The sequence below is a fragment of the Bufo gargarizans genome, chromosome 3 (genome assembly GCF_014858855.1).
Source record: "Bufo gargarizans isolate SCDJY-AF-19 chromosome 3, ASM1485885v1, whole genome shotgun sequence".
NCBI lineage: Eukaryota > Metazoa > Chordata > Amphibia > Anura > Bufonidae > Bufo > Bufo gargarizans.
The window spans coordinates 125,366,169-125,387,782 of record NC_058082.1 but is presented as its reverse complement, the minus strand read 5'-3'; the positions used below and the strand labels follow the sequence as shown (position 1 = coordinate 125,387,782).

Below are 21,614 nucleotides of genomic sequence, written 5' to 3'. Positions count from 1 at the left end.
TGAAAACCTGTCACCATGAAAATGCAGAGTAATCTGCAGACAGCAGGTTATAGAGCAGGAGAAGCTGAGCAGATTTATATATAGATTTATGGGAAAAGATTCAGTATAAGGGCTCATTCACACAACCGTATGTGTTTTGCAGTCCGCAAATTGCACATGGCCGTCACTCTCATAGAAAATACCTATTCTTGTCCGCAATTGCGGAAAAGAATAGGACCTGCTCTATATTTTTTGCGGGGCCGTGGAACGGAACAACGGTTGCAGACAATACACGGTGTGCTGCCTGCATCTTTTGCGGCCCCATTGAAATTAATTGGTCCGCACCCGTTCTTACAAAAGCATCCACTTAGGCCTCTTGCACACAATCCTTTTTCTTTTCCATTTCCGTTCCATTTTTTGCGTTCCGTATACGGACCATATACGGACCATATACGGAACCATTAATTTCAATGGATCCGCAAAAAAAAGAAGGTACTCCATAGCCTTCCGTTTCCGTATTTCCATTGCGTTCAAAGATAGAACATGTCCAGTGGCGTAACTACCGGGGAAGCAGCTGCTTCGGGGCCCAGCGCCCCGGCAGCGTGTGTGACAGTTTATTTTCAAGTTAGTTAAATATCGTGTTCAGGGCCCCTTCACAGCAGCCGCTAATGTCATCTAATCTTACTGTCTGCTAAAGTCTCCTGGTGTGTCTGGGATTCAAACCCACAACCTCCAATGTATCAGTGGCAAAGCATTAACCCACACAACCATAAAGGCTGCATTACAACAGATTGGAAAAATATAAGACTTCTACTGTTATAGCTGGCTAAGTGTACATATATACACATGACAGCTGCCCCCAACACACCCAGCACTGCTATATCTCTATATGACAGCTGTCCCAGCACACTCAGCTCTGCTATATCTCTATATATGACAGCTGCCCCGCAAATCCAGCTCTACTACATCTATACACATGACAGCTGCCCAAACACACCCAGCTCTGCTACATCTATACACATGACAGCTGCACCAGCACACTCAGCTCTACTATATCTCTATATATGACAGCTGCCCTAGCAAACCCAGCTCTACTACATCTATACATATGACAGCTGCCGAAACACAGCCAGCTCTGCTACATCAATAGACACGTCAGCTGCCCCCAACACACCCAGCACTGCTATATCTCTATATGACAGCTGCCCCAGCAAACCCAGCTCTACTACATCTATACACATGACAGCTGCCCAAACACACCCAGCTTTGCTACATCTATACACATGACAGCTGCACCAGCACACTTGGCTCTACTATATCTCTATATATGTTGATATGTGTTGATATATTATATATGACAGCTGCCCCAGCAAACCCAGCTCTACTACATCTATACACATGACAGCTGCCCAAACCCACCCAGCTCTACTACATCTATACACATGACAGCTGCCGAAACACAGCCAGCTCTGCTACATCTATACACATGACAGCTGCCCAAACACACCCAGCTCTGCTACATCTATACACATGACAGCTGCACCAGCACACTCAGCTCTACTATATCTCTATATATGACAGCTGCCCTAGCAAACCCAGCTCTACTACATCTATACACATGACAGCTGCCGAAACACAGCCAGCTCTGCTACATCAATAGACACGTCAGCTGCCCCCAACACACCCAGCACTGCTATATCTCTATATGACAGCTGTCCCAGCACACTTTTTGTGGGGGGGGGGGGGGGGGGGGGGAGAGATGGCACTATGATACTGGGACATGGGGGGGAGGAGAGAGGCACTTGATACTGGCATGTGTGTGTGTGTGTGTGTGTGTGTGTGGGGGGGGGTTGGCACTATGATACTGGCACATGGGGGGGGGAGGCACTTAATACTGGCACTTTTTTGGGGGGGAGATGGCACTATGATAATGGGACATGGGGGGGGGGGAAGAGAGAGGCACTTGATACAGGCACATGGGGGGGTTTGGCACTATGATACTGGCACATGGGGGTGGGAAGGAGAGAGGCACTTGATACTGGCACATGGGGGGAGATGGCACTATGATACTGGGACATGTGGGGGGGGGAGAGGCACTTGATACTGGCACATGTTGGGGGGGGCATCTATGGGGACACTTACTGGCACATTATTGGGGGGCATTATGGGGGACACTAGGCCGGCAGCCTATCAGAGGCCGGACACTGAGGGCATCTACTGGGGCACTATATATGGGGCATTTTATACTGGTACATTATGGGGGGCACTAGCAGGAAGGGGGGAGAGGAGCACTATGGGGGAATTTACTGGGGGCACTATATAGGGGTATTTTATACTGGCACATTATGGGGGCACTATGGGGACATTAGCTCAACTGGGGGCATTACAAGGGGGTATTTTTGCACTGTCACATTATAAGGAGAATTATTACTACTGGGGGGGGGGGGGGGGGGTCATTATGGTGGGCTTTATTACTCCCCCATGGTATGACCCCCTAGTAGCAGCACCGGCCTCTCCGTGCTCTGCTATCCCTCTGCCCCTTCTCCAAATCCTTATTATGAAATCTTTCTCATTAGGATAAAACACAACATCAGCTCCACCGAGCCCCCGGCCAATGTGGTGAAGTGGCGTCCGAGATCCCCAAGGCCCAAGTATCTGTAAGTTTTCATGTGGAATATGTTTATGTTATACACATGTAGCCTACACTGTGCCCCACAATATACAGTATACCTCTACACTGTGCCCAACAATGTACAGTATACTGCTACACTGTGCCACACAATATACAGTATACCTCTATACTGTGCCCCACAATGTACAGTATACCTCTATACTGTGCCCCACAATGTACAGTATACCGCTACACTGTGCCCCACAATGTACAGTATACCTCTACACTGTGCCCCACAATGTACAGTATACCGCTACACTGTGCCACACAATATACAGTATACCTCTATACTGTGCCCCACAATGTACAGTATATTTCTATACTGTGCCCCACAATGTACAGTATACCTCTACACTGTGGTCCACAATGTACAGTATACCTCTACATTGTGCCACACAATATACAGTATACCTCTACACTGTGCCACACAATATACAGTATACCTCTACACTGTGCCCCACAATATACAGTATACCTCTACACTGTGCCACACAATATACAGTATACCTCTACACTGTGCCACACAATATACAATATACTCTACACTGTGCCACACAATATACAGTATACCTCTACACTGTGCCCCACAATATACAGTATACCTCTACACTGTGCCACACAATATACAGTATACCGCTACACTGTGCCACACAATATACAGTATACCTCTACACTGTGCCCCACAATATACAGCATACCTCTACACTGTGCCACACAATATACAGTATACCTCTACACTGTGCCACACAATATACAGTATACCTCTACACTGTGCCCCACAATATACAGTATACCTCTACACTGTGCCACACAATATACAGTATACCTCTACACTGTGCCACACAATATACAGTATACCTCTACACTGCCCCACAATATACAGTAACCCTCTACACTGTGCCACACAATATACAGTATGCCTTTACACTGTGCCACACAATATACAATATACTCTACACTGTGCCACACAATATACAGTATACCTCTACACTGTGCCCCACAATATACAGTATACCTTTACACTGTGCCCCACAATATACAGTATACCTCTAAACTGTGCCACACAATATACAGTATACCTCTACACTGTGCCCCACAATATACAGTATACCTCTACACTGTGCCACACAATATACAGTATACCTCTACACCGTACCCCACAATATACAGTATACCTCTACACCGTGCCACACAATATACAGCATACCTCTACACTGTGCCACACAATATACAGTATACCTCTACACTGTGCCCCACAATATACAGTATACCTCTACACTGTGCCCCACAATATACAGTATACCACTACACTGTGCCACACAATATACAGTATACCTCTACACTGTGCCACACAATATACAGTATACCTCTACACTGTGCCCCACAATATACAGCATACCTCTACACTGTGCCACACAATATACAATATACTCTACACTGTGCCCCACAATATACAGTATACCTCTACACTGTGCCACACAATATACAGTATACCGCTACACTGTGCCACACAATATACAGTATACCTCTACACTGTGCCCCACAATATACAGCATACCTCTACACTGTGCCACACAATATACAGTATACCTCTACACTGTGCCACACAATATACAGTATACCTCTACACTGTGCCACACAATATACAGTATACCTCTACACTGTGCCCCACAATATACAGTATACCTCTACATTGTGCCACACAATATACAGTATACCTCTACACTGTGCCACACAATATACAGTATACCTCTACACTGTGCCACACAATATGCAGTATACCTCTACACTGTGCCCCACAATATACAGTATACCTCTACACTGTGCCCCACAATATACAGTATACCTCTACACTGTGCCACACAATATACAGTATACCGCTACACTGTGCCACACAATATACAGTATACCTCTACACTGTGCCCCACAATATACAGCATACCTCTATACTGTGCCACACAATATACAGTATACCTCTACACTGTGCCACACAATATACAGTATACCTCTACACTGTGCCCCACAATATACAGTATACTGCTACACTGTGCCACACAATATACAGTATACCTCTACACTGTGCCACACAATATACAGTATACCTCTACACTGTGCCACACAATATACAGTATACCGCTACACTGTGCCACACAATATACAGTATACCGCTACACTGTGCCACACAATATACAGTATACCTCTACACTGTGCCCCACAATATACAGTATACCTCTACACTGTGCCACACAATATACAGTATACCTCTACACTGTGCCACACAATATACAGTATACCTCTACACTGTGCCACACAATATACAGTATACCTCTACACTGTGCCCCACAATATACAGCATACCTCTATACTGTGCCACACAATATACAGTATACCTCTACACTGTGCCACACAATATACAGTATACCTCTACACTGTGCACCACAATATACAGTATACCGCTACACTGTGCCAGACAATATACAGTATACCTCTACACTGTGCCACACAATATACAGTATACCGCTACACTGTGCCACACAATATACAGTATACCGCTACACTGTGCCACACAATATACAGTATACCTCTACACTGTGCCCCACAATATACAGTATACCTCTACACTGTGCCACACAATATACAGTATACCTCTACACAGTGCCACACAATATACAGTATACCTCTACACTGTGCCACACAATATACAGTATACCTCTACATTGTGACACACAGTATACAGTATACCTCTACACTGTGCCCCACAATATACAGTATACCTCTACACTGTGCCCCACAATATACAGTATACCTCTACACTATGCCCCACAATATACAGTATACCTCTACACAGTGCCACACAATATACAGTATACCTCTACACTGTGCCCCACGATGTACAGTATACCTCTACACTATGCCCCACGATATACAGTATACCTCTACACTGTGCCACACAATATACAGTATACCGCTACACTGTGCCAAAGGAGTGGGGTTTACACAGAGGAGGGAGGTGCGAAGCGCGCTGAGGGGGGCCCTTACAAATATTTGCTGTGGGGCCCAGTCACTTCTAGTTACGCCCCTTAACATGTCCTATTATTGTCTGCATAAAGGACAAAGATAGTACTGTTCTATCAGGGGCCAGCTGTTCCGTTCCGCAAAAAAATGGAATGCACACATCATCCGAATTTTTAGCGACCCACAAAATACTTAATAACCCATACGGTCATGTGCAAGAGGCCTTGTGTGGGATTTCTTTGTTTGTCGGTTATTGGATGCATTCTTCTTAACATCCTGTAGATGGTGCTATACCACTGTAAATAGATTTAATTGCTTTACCTTTCTTTAGACCTCAGCACATACAGCTGTAAGTGACCTGGACATATGTGTTAGGCCTCATGCAGACGGCCGTAGGTATTTTGAGGTCTGCAAAAACGGATCCGCACACAATACGGATGACGTCCATGTGCATTCCATATTTTGCGGAATGGAACAGCTGGCCCCTAATAGAACAATACTATCCTTGTCCTTAATGCGGACAATAATAGGACATGTTCTATTTTTTTGCAGAACGGAAAATAAGGACATACGGTAACGGGATGCACATGGAGTGCCTTTTGATTTTTTGCGGACCCATTAAAAGTAATAGTTTCGCATACAGTCCGCAAAAAAAAAAATGGAATAGACACGGATAGAAAATACATTCGAGTGCATGGGGCCTTATACTGGGTACACTCCTAAATTCCAGTACACTAGAGAAGTCAATGTACTTGTGTTCATTTTTCCCAGAAAGAAAATTATCATGATAACAGGTCTGATTGCCTGGAATCCACCCATTTATCAAGTTTGTCTTAGACTACTTTCACATCTGCGTTTAACTTTTCCAGTATTGAGATCTGGCAGAGAATCTCAATACCAGAGAAAAACGCTTTTGTTTTGTCCCCATTCATTGTCAATGGCACAAAATGTAACTGTACAGAACGGAGTGCTCCAGAATGCAAGTGTGAAAGTAGCCTTAAGGGTCCATTCACACGTCCGTTGTTTCTTTCCTGATCTGTTCCGTTTTTTGCGGAACAGATCTGGACTAGTTCTGTACCCATTCATTTTCAATGGGTCCTGAAAAAAAATCAGACATTGAGCTGTCCGATTTTTTTCTGGACCCATTGAAAATGAATGGGTACAGAACTGGTCCAGATCTGTTTCACAAAAAACGGAACAGATCAGGAAATAAACAACGGACGTGTGAATGGACCCTAGAGTTGGTTTCACACTATGGCTTTTATTGAAAAATGTGACTTTAGTAAGGCTCTTTTTGGAACAAAAACTCTGCAGTAAGATATTATATTTTGGCCAATAGGAAATTATGATGCACCCTACAAACACCGTGGCTCACCTAGACTCTAGCGTAAATTGGCGCAATTTGGCCTCTCTAGGTTTATAGAAATTCTTTAACAAAGGGGTGTGGTTTACTGCAAAGGGGCGTGGCTTCACAGGAAAAGGGGCATGTGGCACAATTTTGGCATAACGTTCTGTCTCTAACTAAGCCAATGAACCCAAGTTGGCATAAAGATAAACAAAAGTGTCTATCCCTGCACCCGATTTATCACCCAGCCAGAGCCCCTCTGATACATCTCTTTTCCCATAGACTTCTCTATAGGAAGAAAGGATCTGAAAACAACTTTTTATAACAAGATAAAGATGTAGTGTTTCAGCCCCCTTAGGGGGTGGGACAGATCGGATTTTTTTTTTTCTTGAGTTTTTTGCGCCCTGTTTTTTTTTTTTTTTTTTTTATTGCAGCTTTCTTTGTCTAGTGACAGTCTATTGTACAATAATGAAGCGTTACCGATATAAAGTAGAAAACCTATTTTATTGAACTCTCAGTGTCAATTTCACTTGACTGATTTCTCCTTCAATATGCAGAGGATATCTTTCTTCATGGGTTTACTACACGATGTGGTGGCATTTCTTCTATAAGGACCCTCAGCTCCTTAAATATGTTCAGCAGTTCAAAAAGAAGAGATCCAAAGGCGGTTGTTGCAGAAAACCTCCGCCGTCTTGGAAAGGCTGCAGGATTTGATCCTCACACATATAAGCCTGTGAAGGTAATTCCACTTTCAGGCCTAGCACTGTACGGTTCCTCAGTGTATACTGGATGAATGACTGGATCATTTAGCATTAGGTACTGTATATTCTCCTCATTTTGTACTTCCGGACAGGCCTGCTGTACACATAAGGCACCTTAATCCTTTATGTTTTCCCGCCCATGTCCTCTAAGATTGTAAGCTGTACAGGATCCTTGTTCTTTATGTTTATTACTTTTTTTATTTTGTCAAGTACTGCTGAACATGTTACAGTATATGCTATATCAATAAAAAATAATCACCTGCATATGAACATGCAACCTGAGTATGATAATAAAATTAAAGGGGTTAAAATCCCTCTCACCTGTCGAGGTCCTGATGCTGCTCCACCCCCAGACACTTTCAGTCCCCACAGGACCAGGGAGCAGTCTGGTCCTGTGTCCACTGCAGCCAATCACAGGTCACCATAGCTTCAATGCTACGCCACCGCTCTGATGTAGAATTTAAGCTGCTGACCTCTGACGCCTGTGATTGGCTGCAGTAGTAATAGGATCCAGCTGCCAGTGATAGGATCTGGTCCTGGGAATTAGAAGTGGCCAGGAACGAAGCCACAGTCGTACTGCAGTCAAGTGAGGGAATTTTTTATGTTCAGTGGCACAGGTTGAAGCCCCGTGAGGTGTCGGCACCAAGTAGGGTTGCCACCTTTCCCAACAAAAAATACCGTCCACGTTAAGCCACACCCAAAGGGGGTGTGGTTATGTGCATGGCTTAACACACATGTTAAGTCGCTATCATACTGTGGCTCCCAATAATATTAATGCCCCCATTAGTGCCGCCCAGAATTAATAATGCTCCCATTAGTGCCCCCAGTAATAGTTATGTCCCCATTAGCACCCCCCAGAATTAATACTGTCCACATTATTGCCCTCCAGTAATATTAATGCCCCCATTAGTGCCCCCCAGTAATAGTAGTGCCCCCCATCAGTACACTCCAGTAAGAATAATGTCCCCCTTAGTGCACCCCAGAATTAATGCCCGCCATTTGTACCCCCAGGAATAATAATTCCCCCCCATTAGTGCCCCCACAATAATAATGCCCCCGTTAGTGCCCCCAGTTAGAATAATTACCCCATTAGTGCCCCCAGTTAAAATAATGCCCCCATTAGTTCCCCCAGTTAGAATAATGCCCCCTATTAGTGCCCCCCAGTTAGAATAATGCTACCATTAGTGCCCCCTTCTCTGTTTCCGCAAAAACACTCACCTCCTCAATTTGCTCACCTGTCCTCCAGTCAGCAGCGGAAGCAGCACAGTAGAAAAAAATTACCAGGACTGGCAGGGCCACTAAAATACCAAGACAACCCCTTTAATTCAGTGCTGGTCAATCCTGCTTTCAGACTGTCCACCAGTTGGAGCCACAAAATGATCATATTGCCTAGTTATATAATTGACAAGATGGAAGCCTGCTTGGCTTCTCTGTAACTAATCTTAAAGGGTTTTACAAAATAGCAGTATTGATAGGTGGGGGTCTGACTACCTCCACAGCTTCTTTATTATTTTCCTTGGTCCATACCCAGGAATGGCGTACCCATGGCATACACTTAATGGCTGTGTTAGGCACCGCAGCTTCGTCCCATTCACTGGCAGCACTCAGACCAGCCACGGCATTCTTGGTTGTGTTACGACGTAAAAATGAACAGGCCGACCGCCATAGACTGATATATCCTAAGGACAGGTTATCAATATTATCTTGTAAAAACCTTTTGATTATGCATTCGTGAGGAAGATGGTTGGCCTGTGTAAGGCTCTAATGTAGTAATGAAAATCTCTGTACAGCTCTGCAGGACATGTTGAGTCCATATAGGCGGCAGGAAAGAATTTATTTTTAACTAAAAAAGACACTTACCGTAACTTATTTTTTGTTACCTAAAAAAAAAACACTTACCTGGTCATAGCATCCTGGTTCCAGTGCCACTGCTCCTTCCGCAGCCGCTAGAAAGCATAGGGGTCATTTATCAAACTGGTGTAAAGTAGAACTGGCTTAGTTGCCCATAGCAACCAATCGGATTCCACCTTTCATATTTGACAGCTCTTTTGGAAAATGAATGGTAGAATCTGATTGGTTCTTTGGGCAACTAAGTTCCACTTTACACCAGTTTGATAAATGACCCCACATCTCTCTCCCAGTTCAGTGTGGATTGGCAGTCAGTGTCAGACTGGGGAGTCTAGGGCCCACCAGTAAAATTCATTCTGGGGGCCCACTATAAAGCCACATGCATATACTACATGCCCACACTACCCAGATATAGGCAATGTACTGTATAGCATCTCAGCTAACCTTTCTATATGTCAGTCTACTATGCCATGTGCCACTTGAGCAGGCTATAGGGGACTAGGGGACCACCTTGCTCAGGGGCCCACTGGGATATTCTCCTGTACCCCTATGGGCTAGTCCGAGCCTGATGGCACTGATGAGGATGGGAGCCATGGTGCTGGAGTATGACCAGATGAGTCTTTTTTATTTTCACAGCATACCCAGCCAGCTTCCTGTAAATGTTTTCTAGGTCTCTGACAACCCCTTTAATCATTACCTGTGTAGTCAGTTTTACACTCCTTCTTGCAGGTTGACCATGCTGATAAGGTTTGGATTGTGGGAAAGCCGGAGCCGCCCTCCTATGATGGCATAGTAACCAATCAGAAAGCTGTGACCATAGCCGCTCCTGGTGCAGACTGTATACCAATCCTGCTCTGTGATCCAGTTAAAAAGGCATGCGGAGCAGCCCATTCTGGTAAACCCTTTTACTGCTACTAATACTGTATAAGCACTAATCTCAAAGACATTGCTTTCTACTGGACCCTGCTATTTTATAATGACAATACTGTACCGTACTGTAAAATAATCTCATTAGTGATGGACGAACTTTAAATGTTCGCAAACTGCGCGTTCTCATCGGGTCCCATTCACTTTAATGGCAGGCAAACCTGGAAAACCTTCAGGTCATATTTGCAGCCAGCAAACACTTACTAGAAGTACACAAATAGTCGCACAACATGGACAGTGATATACCAACATGGAGGGTGATCATTGGCAAAAATTCCCACAAAAATATGTATTCTAATCAGGGGCCATTTTTATGGGTCTTAAAGGGAAACTCTCAAAAATGGGCCCTGCTGGAGCCTAGAAAAATGTTATTTCCTATCGGTTTGATGTATACAAATGTACAGAACTCCACGTTTTTGTATACTGCAGAGTTGATTAAAAAAATGCCTACGTTAACGTAAAATTGTTTTCTACCATGGTACTGTATGGTGAACAGGCGCCACTGTACGGAATCAGTCTGAGGCATCTGTTAATGCAGCCCTAGTGTCAGAATAAGCACCAGTAGACAGCGGAGTGGCGGAGAGGGGAGGCCACCATGTACTGACAGAGCGCTACCTGGTCCTGGTGGTCAGGGATGAGGACTGTGTTTCCCAAGAATATATTTTCTACTGGGAAATACAGGGCACAGTATAATACACTAGAATCTATATAATATAAAGATATTAGCCCTACCCCCGAATAATAATACAATTAGGTGGTCATTTATTATATAGAAATATGTCTATGTTAGGCGTATTTCTGACACAGATTGTGGGGTAAAGGTCCTTAGCACTGCAATCTGCATATTTTACCCGCTCATGCCAGGTCTAAATAAGGATGGCGTGGGCAAGGAAAGGGATACAGTTGTGGCCATCCAGTTATTGGATACCACCGCCATACATTGACCGGATAACAACTCTGCACAGTGACCGGATAACACCACCATACCGTGACCGGATAAAAGAGTATAAGAGGGCACAGTTCAGGGACTGACTAGGGGCACTGCACAGAGTGTGGTAAGAGGGCACAATGCAGGGTATACAAGGGCACTGTATGGGGTGGGGGGCACAGTCACATGATCCTGTGACATTAGAAGGTCCTTATGGTGAATGCGGTTCATACTCCACCATAATAAGAGGCAGAGGAGTGACACATGGGTGTGATTATGTGGCTAGAGATAAACAAAAATTAGGCAAAAGGCATTCACCTGACAGCAAAGAACTTTGGATTCTGTGGCTGGAGGTACATTGGGCGGTCACAGGATAAAAATGTAACTGTCGATCAGTACAGACCCCAAAAATTAGGCAATAAGCATTCACCTGACAGCAAAGAACTTTGGATTCTGTGGCTGGAGGTACATTACGTGGTTACAGGATAAATATGTAACTGTCGACCAGTACAGGCCCCAAAAACTTGGCAATAGGCATTCACCTGACAGCAAAGAACTTTGGATTCTGTGGCTGGAGGTACATTAGGTGGTCACAGGATAAATATGTGACTGTCGGCCAATACAGGCCCCAAAAATTAGGCATTCATCTGACATAAAATGCCTTTTATGCCGCTGTATATACATAAGGCAAGGACCATTCTTTGTTCTGGGTGGTGGGGGATATGTGTGGGCTGGCATGAGGAAATTAAATTACATGTGGTCATCACAGGTGTTGAATTCCTCCGAGATCCATGCCTCATTAATTTTTAAAAATGTGAGGTAGTCCACACTGTAGTGAGCTAAAAGAGTGCGCTTATCGGTCACGGTCCCCCCTGCTGCACTGAACGTCCTTTGGGACAGGACACTCGACGAGGGGCAAGCCAAGAGTTCCATGGCAAATTGTTCCAGCTCTGGCCACAGGTCAAGCCTGCACACCCAGTATTCAAGGGGTTCCTCACTTCTCAGAGCGTCCACATCGGCCGTTAACCCGATGTAGTCAAACACCTGTCGGTCTAGGTGTTCCCTGAGGCTGGTTCCGGAGGTAGGCTGTCGATGGGTTGGCTGAAAGAATGATCTCATATCCGAAGTGACCAACACATCTTCAAACTGCCCTCTGTTTGCAGGCGCGGTAGAATTGGTACCCGCACCTGCTTCGCTGTGGGTGAAAATTACTCTGCCAGTGCCCGCAACAGTAGAATGCAGCATGTCTCGCAGCAAGGCCTAGAAATGCTGCATTCTGACAGCCCTCTGTGATGCTGGTAACATGTCTGCCATATTGTGTTTGTACCGGGGGTCTAAGTACGTTGCCACCTAGTACAGGAACTTGACCTTTATGCTTTTTATACGGGGGTCCCTCTTCAAACACTGGAGCATGAAGGCCCCAAGGCCCCAATTTGCACTAAATTGGAAGCGGTGGAGTGCCCTGGCTCCTGCTCATCGCCCAGGAGAATTTCGTCCTTGGTCTCCTCCCCCCAGCCATGGACAACACCAGGGATCCCTGATAACTTTAAAGCCTGGTCTTCTTGCTCCTACTCCTCCCCCCAGCCACCATCCTCCTCGGACTCCTCTTCAGACTCCTGCTGACTTGTCTCAGATGAAGTAGCCCCCCCTGGGAATTCATCCAGCATTGCGACGTCCTCATCTTCCAGCTCCTCGACGGCTTGATAAATGACACAACGGAATGCACGCTCCAGAAAGAAGGCGTAAGGTACGATGTCACTGATGGCACCCTGGCTGCGACTGACCAGTTTGGGTATCTCATCAAATAGCTGCAGAAGTCTGCATGCGTCGCGCACGAGCAGCCACTGGCGTGGTGAAAAGAAACCAAGCTCCCCAGAACCTGTCCTGCTGCAGAGTTCGTACAGGTAGTCTTTAACACCACTTTTCTGCTGGAGCAGCCTATTAAGCATATACAAGGTGGAGTTCCAGCTCGACGGGCAGTAACAAATCAGACATCTGACGGGCAAGTGGTGTCGCCACTGAACGTCAGCAAGGCGAGTCAATATCTTCTAAAATGGCCTGCCGCAAGATGTCCTGGACCCTGGGGTATTTGGCAACGAATCGCTGTACAACTAAGTTCAGGACGTGTGCCATGCACGGCACCTGTGTCATTTTTCCCTATTTCAGCGTGCTCAGCAAATTGGCACCATTGTCGCACACCACTTTACCAACTGTCAAATAGAGAGGGGTTAGCCGCTAATCGAACTGTGACTATAGAGCTGAAAGCAGTGCAGGACCGGTGTGGCTCTTGGCTTCCAGGCACAACGCAGCACAGCATGGCAACATCTCACCTGGCACGTCGAATAGGTTCTGGGGAGCTTGGGGGGTGCAGCGGAAAAGGTGGTAGCAGTAGAAAAGGAGTCAGCCGAGGAGGAGACGGAGGATGGAGAAGGAGGAGGAAAAGAAGAGGCTGTCCTGCATGCAATCCGTTGTGGTAACACTAAATCCACACAGGTGCCACGGGTTACACACTTGATGGCCGTCAGAAGGTTCATCCAGTGGGCAGTAAAAGTTATGTACCTTCCCTGCCAGTGTTGGTTAGATCACGTGTCTTTGGTCAGATGTATCTTGGCACCGACACTGTGTGCCAGAGATATATTAACTTGCCGCTGACCATGGCCATATAGTTCAGGGTGCCCTTCTGGGAGAAATATTTCCTTCCGGAGACCTTCCATTGCGGTGTGCCAATGGCCACAAATTTTCTAAAGGCCTCCGAGTCCACCAATTTATATGGCAGTAGTTGGCAGAGTAGCCGTTGGGCAAGAGGATTATCCTGCGTTATCATTTTTTTATGCTTGAACATTTGGGCCACAGAAGCCTGCCTTGTGCCAGATGAATGCGATGATGGCATGGTGTAAGGTGGAGTGGAGGACAAATGGGAGGAGAGAGGAAAAGGAGAAGGGGCAGGACGTGGAGGGCCGGGAGTGTGGCTTTGTGGGTTCTGACTGCGTTGCTCCCACTGGGCTCGGTGATGGGAGGCCAGGTCGTCCCTAGGTGAGTGTTGGGCTTACCGCAACATATGCGTTGACAGCACAAGCAGCTGATGGCAACACTATTGTCAGCAGCTGACACGTTAAAAAAAGCCCACACTGTGGCGCTCCAGATACATTTGCAGTCTGCTTTTTGTCTCCTGTGCACTGCGAGTTCTGCCTGCTTCTCCTCCTTCTCATCCCTATCTGCTGCTCCGTCTCTCCCTCTGAATTCCCCTCCTCTTCCTCTCCTGTGGGCACCCACGTGACGTCCATCGACACGTCATCATCGTCACCTTCACCACCACTGACATTAGAGATCTCGGAGTAGGCAGCAACAGCGGGGACTACCCTCCTTGGGCTGATCTGGGTACTGTCATTAAACCACTGGGCGGCCTTGCTACCTCCTCATCCGATGCCAAGAATGGCTGTGCATCGATAAGGTCTGGGAATAGATGGGAAAATAATTCCTCTGACTCGAGTGGAGGGGCTATGATGGTGGTGGTGGTGGTAGTGCTGGTGGTGTCTTTAGGGGTGCACACAGCAGAGAGTGAGGAGGGTGCAGATCCAGAGGATGAGGAGAGTGCAGAAGCGGAAGGCTGAGTAAGCCACTCAACCAACTCTGGTGTGTCCTTTGACATAATCGCACTCACCTTCTCCAGCTTCCCACTTAAGCTCTGTCGCAGTGCACCTGCCCGACCCCTAACACCGCTGCGGAACGGCCTGCCTCTTCCTCCGCCTGTCATTTAAAAATTACCCTGTGCCAAAGTCCCTAGAGAAAAGCAGTATTTGTGGAAGCTGATATATGGCAGGCCTCAATCAGTTGTTGGTTGAAGCTGGTATATCATCCTCAAGCAGTAATTTTGTGGATGCAGGTATATGGAAAACCTCTATCACTATTTTGTGGAAGCTGATATATGGAAGGCCTCAATCAGTTGTTAGTTGAAGCAGGTATATCAAAACCCGCAAATCTGTATTTTGTGGACGCAGGTATATGGAAAACCTCTATCACTATTTTATGGAAGCTGATATATGGAAGTAATTACACAAATATAATGGTCAAAAATAGAGAAGAATCCACAGTCCGTGTGTGGAGTCTTGTCCGTGGCACCCTCGGACAAGACTCCCCACACGGACTGTGGGTTCTTCTTTTGTGTGGCATCAGCACATTTGATAGTTCCGTACCACTGATGGGCTCACCATCACTAGGTGACCTCGTTACCCCCTGGCATTCTCCTTGGTCCAATGACCATTAGGAATTGTTGTCCATTCTTATCAAGCACTGGGAATAATTCTCCTGATGAGTATTGTATGAAACGTAGCACGTTGGGAACTATCCTATAGGGTTTATCAGGGATTCCGTTCGGAATAGGGACAGGTATCCGGACGAGGTCACCCCTTTTTGGGTGGGTGCACAGTCACGACCCTGTTGGACTAGAAAACTACGTTTCAGGGTTTCTTGAGGGATACCTGATCGTCCTCAACTGCAGCACTTCAAACTGGTAAAACTGTTCCTTTTTTATTACGTATCTTGCCTGTATATCCTATAGGACTTCAGGTGCCCTGCAGTTCCAATATCGGATTCTAATACTTGCCGTTTATGTGTATTGTCTTTTTTGATAGCTGGAATTATCCAGATATTTTATTGTACTTATATATGGAAGGCCTCAATCATTTGTTAGTTGAAGCTGGTATATCACCCTCATGCACTAATTTTGTGGACGCAGATATATGGAAAACCTCTATCACTATTTTCTGGAAGTTGATATATGGCAGGCCCCAATTAGTTGTTAGTTAAAGCTGGTATATCACCGTCAAGCAGTAATTTTGTGGATGCAGGTATATGGAAAACCTCTATCACTATTTGTGGAGGCTGATATATGAAAGACAACAAACAAAACGGTCCTCTGACCCCTTTAGGGGTCCTAACTATATTTTTCTAAAACTGCATATTTTATTATATTCACTTAAAACTATTATTATAGAAAAGAAAAAATTTGTATAATTAAAACTATCAGGACTAAGCAGAGGGTATCAGTTTTAACACCAGTATATGGCAGTACTAAGATATGTGCTATTTGTTGTGACACTGTGTTTGATAATAAATACTGCTTGTTGAAAACTGAGTGGTGTGTAGTTTTCTATTATTATAATATCAACACCTCCATATATAACCTTTTTGTATATTCACTTTTGCACCCTATATGGTATTGCAGTGTATAGTATAATGTGTTGCTGGTAACTTTAACGATATGTTCTGGGGGTGGTTATTATGGGGGTGGTTATTAGTAGAGATGAGCGAACTTCTGTTTTAAGTTCGGCGTCTAAAGTTCGGCTTCCGGTTAGCGGAGAATCCCGATCTGGAACCGGATATGGATTCCGACTTCCGTTGTGGTCCGTGGTAGCGGAATCAATAATGGCCGATTATTGATTCCGCTACCACGGACCACAACGGAAGTCGGAATCCATATCCGGTTCCAGATCGGGATTCTCCGCTAACCGGAAGCCGAACTTTAGACGCCGAACTTAAAACAGAAGTTCGCTCATCTCTAGTTATTAGCAGTGTGATTCAACTACGATATTGATCGTTTTATGTACTATCGCCTACACATTTATAATCCACTACTATGTTTGTATAACAGTAGTCCTTTCAGTGCTTTATTTTATAGCACTATGTTGTTAATAAACACTGGTTTCAAGGGATGAACAGTGTATTGTTATTATGTAATATCAACACCCCCACATGTAGCCTTTTAATGTATTGACGTTTGCAGCCTGCTTAGACTTGCAATGTATGACACATTGTGCTGCATTGTGCTATGGGGGTGAGAGACTCACAGTAAAATGGTACTGCGGTATTCATCATAATAATAATAATAATAATAATACACTGTTCGTCCCTTGAAAACAATGTTCATTAACAACATACTGCTATAAAATAAAGCACTGAATGGACTACTGTTATACTGACATAGTAGTGGATTATAAATGTGTAGGTGATAATACATCAAACGATCAATGGTGCAAAAGTGAATATACAAAAAGGTTATACAGTTAATGGAGGTGTAGATATTATAATAAAAAACGACACAATTATCCTGAGGGTCCTAGCAAGGGCCCAAGTGTGTGATATATGACAGTTGACAAGCAGTAATTTTGTGGACGCAGGTATACGGAAAGCCTCAATCACTATTTTGTGGAAGCTGATAGATCGCAGCCCTCAATCAGTATTTTCTGGAAGCATACAAATGCTCTATAATATACTTTCTATGTTAGAAAGTATATTATAAGTATATCACACCCCTCTGTGTATCACACCTATCGATAGCACATCTACACCAGTCCTGAAAAATACTTTTGTGGCCCTCTTAGCTAGCGTTTGGTGTCCCTAAGTTCCTAACAGCCTGTCCCTGCTCCAAAATGCAACCTCTCCCTACACTGGTAAAACATATAATGTAAAATGGCTGCCATATCGGATTCCGTTATAGGGTTGGGGGTAGGTCTCAATTAGCTGTCCTGTCCTACCTGATGGATATGTCATGGGTCAAAGTTCGGCGCAATGCAAAATAATATGGCCCACACGGACATCGCTATATGTTCGCATGTTCGGCGGATCGAGAATGTGCAAAGTTTGCCGCAAACCAACCGCCAGGCGAACCGCAAGGCCATCACTTATTCTCAATTCTAACTGCAATAATTGTAGTCATGCAGTAGATGGCGCTGTAGATACATACATCCAATTGTGGTACTGTCCCCAGGTGCTGGCAGCTGACACTATGATCACAGTGTACAAGTCAATGCTATTTGGCCATTCAGTTCCCTGTTATTGGTAATGATATGCCACATGTACAGCACACAGTGCCTTAACCCCTCCTGCAGTCTTTACGCTTATCCATACAATCTTGCAGGATGAAGATTCTCTGTGGATCTGTAACCTGGAAAATTGTTATAATCAGTTCTAGTCAGCAAGGTGTTTTTGTAATGACAAAGGCAAAATCTCATGATGAATGGAAATTTTAAATGAGAAATCCAGTTGCAATATCAGGTGCAGAGGTTGAAATAAAACCTTGGTGTTCACTGGTATAAGGGACTGGTGCGTTACCCCAATAAGAACCCCACAGAATGATCTAATCTCATGCTGTAGAAATACTTTTCATACTGTACTTTACACACTCAGGAAACAGTTAGGATACAACAACATTTATAAGGTGGGGTCGTGTACAGCTTTTTTTTTTTCTCTTGCAAGAGCCAGAAATAGGTTGGACCGGAAACAGGACTATATAGCAAGGATTTCTACTTCTCCTTCCTGCTGGATCCACTTCTGACTTTGTTTAAAGAAAAAAAAAACTATCAAAAAAAACCTGCAACTTTTTAAAAATGTATTTAAAGCGTTGTGTGAACCCATCCATGATCTTAATTACCTTGTAGTTGCTGTAAATCCATTGTCTAGAGCTAGATCACAGCATTGCAGGGGTTAAATGAAAAATCCAAGCCGTTTTTATTAAGGCAGGTGCATCCATCCTAAAGTACGACGTTTCAGCAGTATCCGCCTTTATCAAGCAGGGAGATTGTACTGCCGAAAAGTTGAACTTTATGATGGATGCACCTGATTAAATAAAAAAGGCTTGGGTATTTTTCAGTTAACCCCTGCGATGCTGTGATCTAGCTCTGTGCAGTGGATTATCATGTTGGCAATCTGTTGCTCACCTGCACAGTGGGCAAAGGTTCAGTTGCTGGCCTTTCATGCTACATTTGATTTGTAGTTGCTGCCAGTTTCATATAAATATTGGAGGGCTCTTTTGTGAAATATCAAAATGTGTATTATGTGCTAGAAAAAAATTAACAGAAGAGGAAACTGGGCAGTGGATGCATCCCTGTCTTTTCTGAGACGGACACCAGTACTGATGACCTAGGCATCCAAAAGTTGCACTTCCAATCATGCATTAGGCAGTGTTATTTATTCACGTTGTTATTGTATTATTTGGGCACCATAGTGTATATGATGGTGGTGGTGGTGGTGGTGGGGGGGGGGGGGGGTACTGGACAAGGCACAATTTGTTCCGCCTAAAATATTTTTGATGAATAGATGTTTGTTTAGAAAGCATGTTATACTGTTGTCAGCATAGTGCACGTTCAATATTGATGACGTATCCTCAGGATTGGCCATCAATATGGGATCAATGGGGATCCGACTCCCAGTACCCCACCAACCAGCTTTTTGAGAGTTCTTTGGTTATATGCCTTTGGACAGTTCAGTCCCATTGACGTGAATGGGCCTGGACTGCAATATCAAGCACAGCCACTATACAATGTATGGCACTGTGCTTGGCATGCTATGATGAGGCCCTCTCAAACAGCTGATGGGTGGGAATGTCCCAGGACTTGCACCCCCACTCATCTGATGTTGATGGCCTATCCTAAGGATAGGTCATCAATATTATACTCCCAGAAAACTCCCTTCATGGTAGGTAGATCTGTTTTTACTTTCTAGCCTACAGTTACTTGTTTGTTGAGCATTGCTAGTGAACACCATCAACAGTGAAGTACAGCGCATAATACGTGATAAACGTCCTGTTTCTTGCGTTACTAAAACCTCAATATTTTTTTATTAGGTTGGAAAGGCGCCCTGCTAGGAGTCTCGATGGCCACAGTAAACGCCATGATATCAGAGTACGGGAGTGATGTGAAGGACATACTAGTAGTCCTGGGCCCATCAGTAGGACCCTGCTGCTTTAAATTAATACAGGAGAAAGCCAAAGCCTTTTATGACATTGACCCACAGTGTGTCCGTCAATATGAGTCTCCTAAACCTTATGTTGATATCAGAAGAGCTACACGGTAAGCCAACCCTTGTTCTTTGTAACCATGTGTTTTAGGGCTCATGAACACAACATAGCCCAGTGCACGGAGCCATAAGTACGCAGATATTGTTCTCTAGAGACAATGCCTTAGGGGAAAATTCCCCATCACACATCAGACTAATGGAGAATGCCACTTTTCTGTTGAAATTTCTGTATACCTGAGATCAGAGGCATATGGATGTACAAAAGAGACCCTGCTCACCTCTATGAGACCCTCATTAAAGCTATGCAGAAAATCAAACCATAATACAGACGTGATCATGAAACCCTAGGCTAAATTCACTCGAAAGTGAAAAAAATGGAAATTAAAAACAGACAGTGTCAGCTTTTCAAGGTCATTTTGAATCAGTGTGTGCATCAATTTTCCTTCCATTTATCCATTTTAATGGAAATGGCCATTAAAAATGAATGAATTTTTATTTATTTTTTTATATCCCAACCCCTGCAGTGCTCTCACATTATACCTAATGCCCCGGTAGTGCTCCCTGGAGATCAAATGGCCCCCATAGTGACCCCCAATATGATTACTGACCCTCTTTATACTTCCCAGTAGAGATAATGACCCCTCTTAGTGCTACCCTTGTAGTGGTCCCCATTCTGTTTGTGGGTTGAAAAAAAATACCTCAACGACTTGAATGCGCCAACATACTTGCTCTTCATTGAAGACAGCAGAACCTGATGCTCCCAGCAGTGGTGATGTCATCACACTGGGAGCGTCAGGTCCTGCTGCATCCTGTGAGGAGCTGGTGTCCCCATGTGTGCAAGTGGATAAGGTGGGTATTCTTTCTTACGTGTATTTTATATGTTAACCCTGAAAACCCTCTGTGTACCCATTTTAACAGTCATTAGATGTTTGCACTCCTGTCTAAACTGCCATTAAAAACGGTCCTATTGATTTCAATGGGGTCCATCTGGACTGCCATGTGAATAGCCCCATAGACTTTAATTGGTTCTAAAAACGGCCACCACATTGTGAATGTAACCGTAAAGAGAATCTGTCATCTTAGTTTTGGACCATTATCTACAGTAATACATGAGTAGTACTACAGATATGGAGTCCAGATCACTACTTTTTATTATCCTACCGTCCCCCTGTTTCCCCATTGTCAGCGCTCAGAGCTGCTTTCAAATAAATTGTCAGGACTGCTGTGCAATTACAAAAGTGTTCTCTATGATGTTACGGTAGCACAGCAGTCCGGACTGTGTATTTCAGTGCAGCCTTTACAGCTGATAGCGGTGGAACCAGGCCGGTAGGACAATAAAAACTAGTG

General features: G+C 44.6%; 1 protein-coding gene across 3 annotated transcripts in view; it reads left to right on the top strand.

Moving 5' to 3' along the window:
* LACC1 (laccase domain containing 1) overlaps positions 1-21,614 on the top strand; it is a 56,289-nt gene that overhangs the window by 24,110 nt on the left and 10,565 nt on the right. For 2 of the 3 annotated variants that reach the window (XM_044286014.1, XM_044286015.1), the window contains exons 3-5: positions 7,568-7,749; positions 10,349-10,514; positions 20,095-20,320. In XM_044286014.1, coding sequence (XP_044141949.1) covers positions 7,568-7,749; positions 10,349-10,514; positions 20,095-20,320 — 574 coding nt within the window. Of the gene's footprint in view, positions 1-7,567; positions 7,750-10,348; positions 10,515-20,094; positions 20,325-21,614 lie in introns of those variants that run through there. The other variant, XM_044286016.1, reaches the window with a different exon arrangement.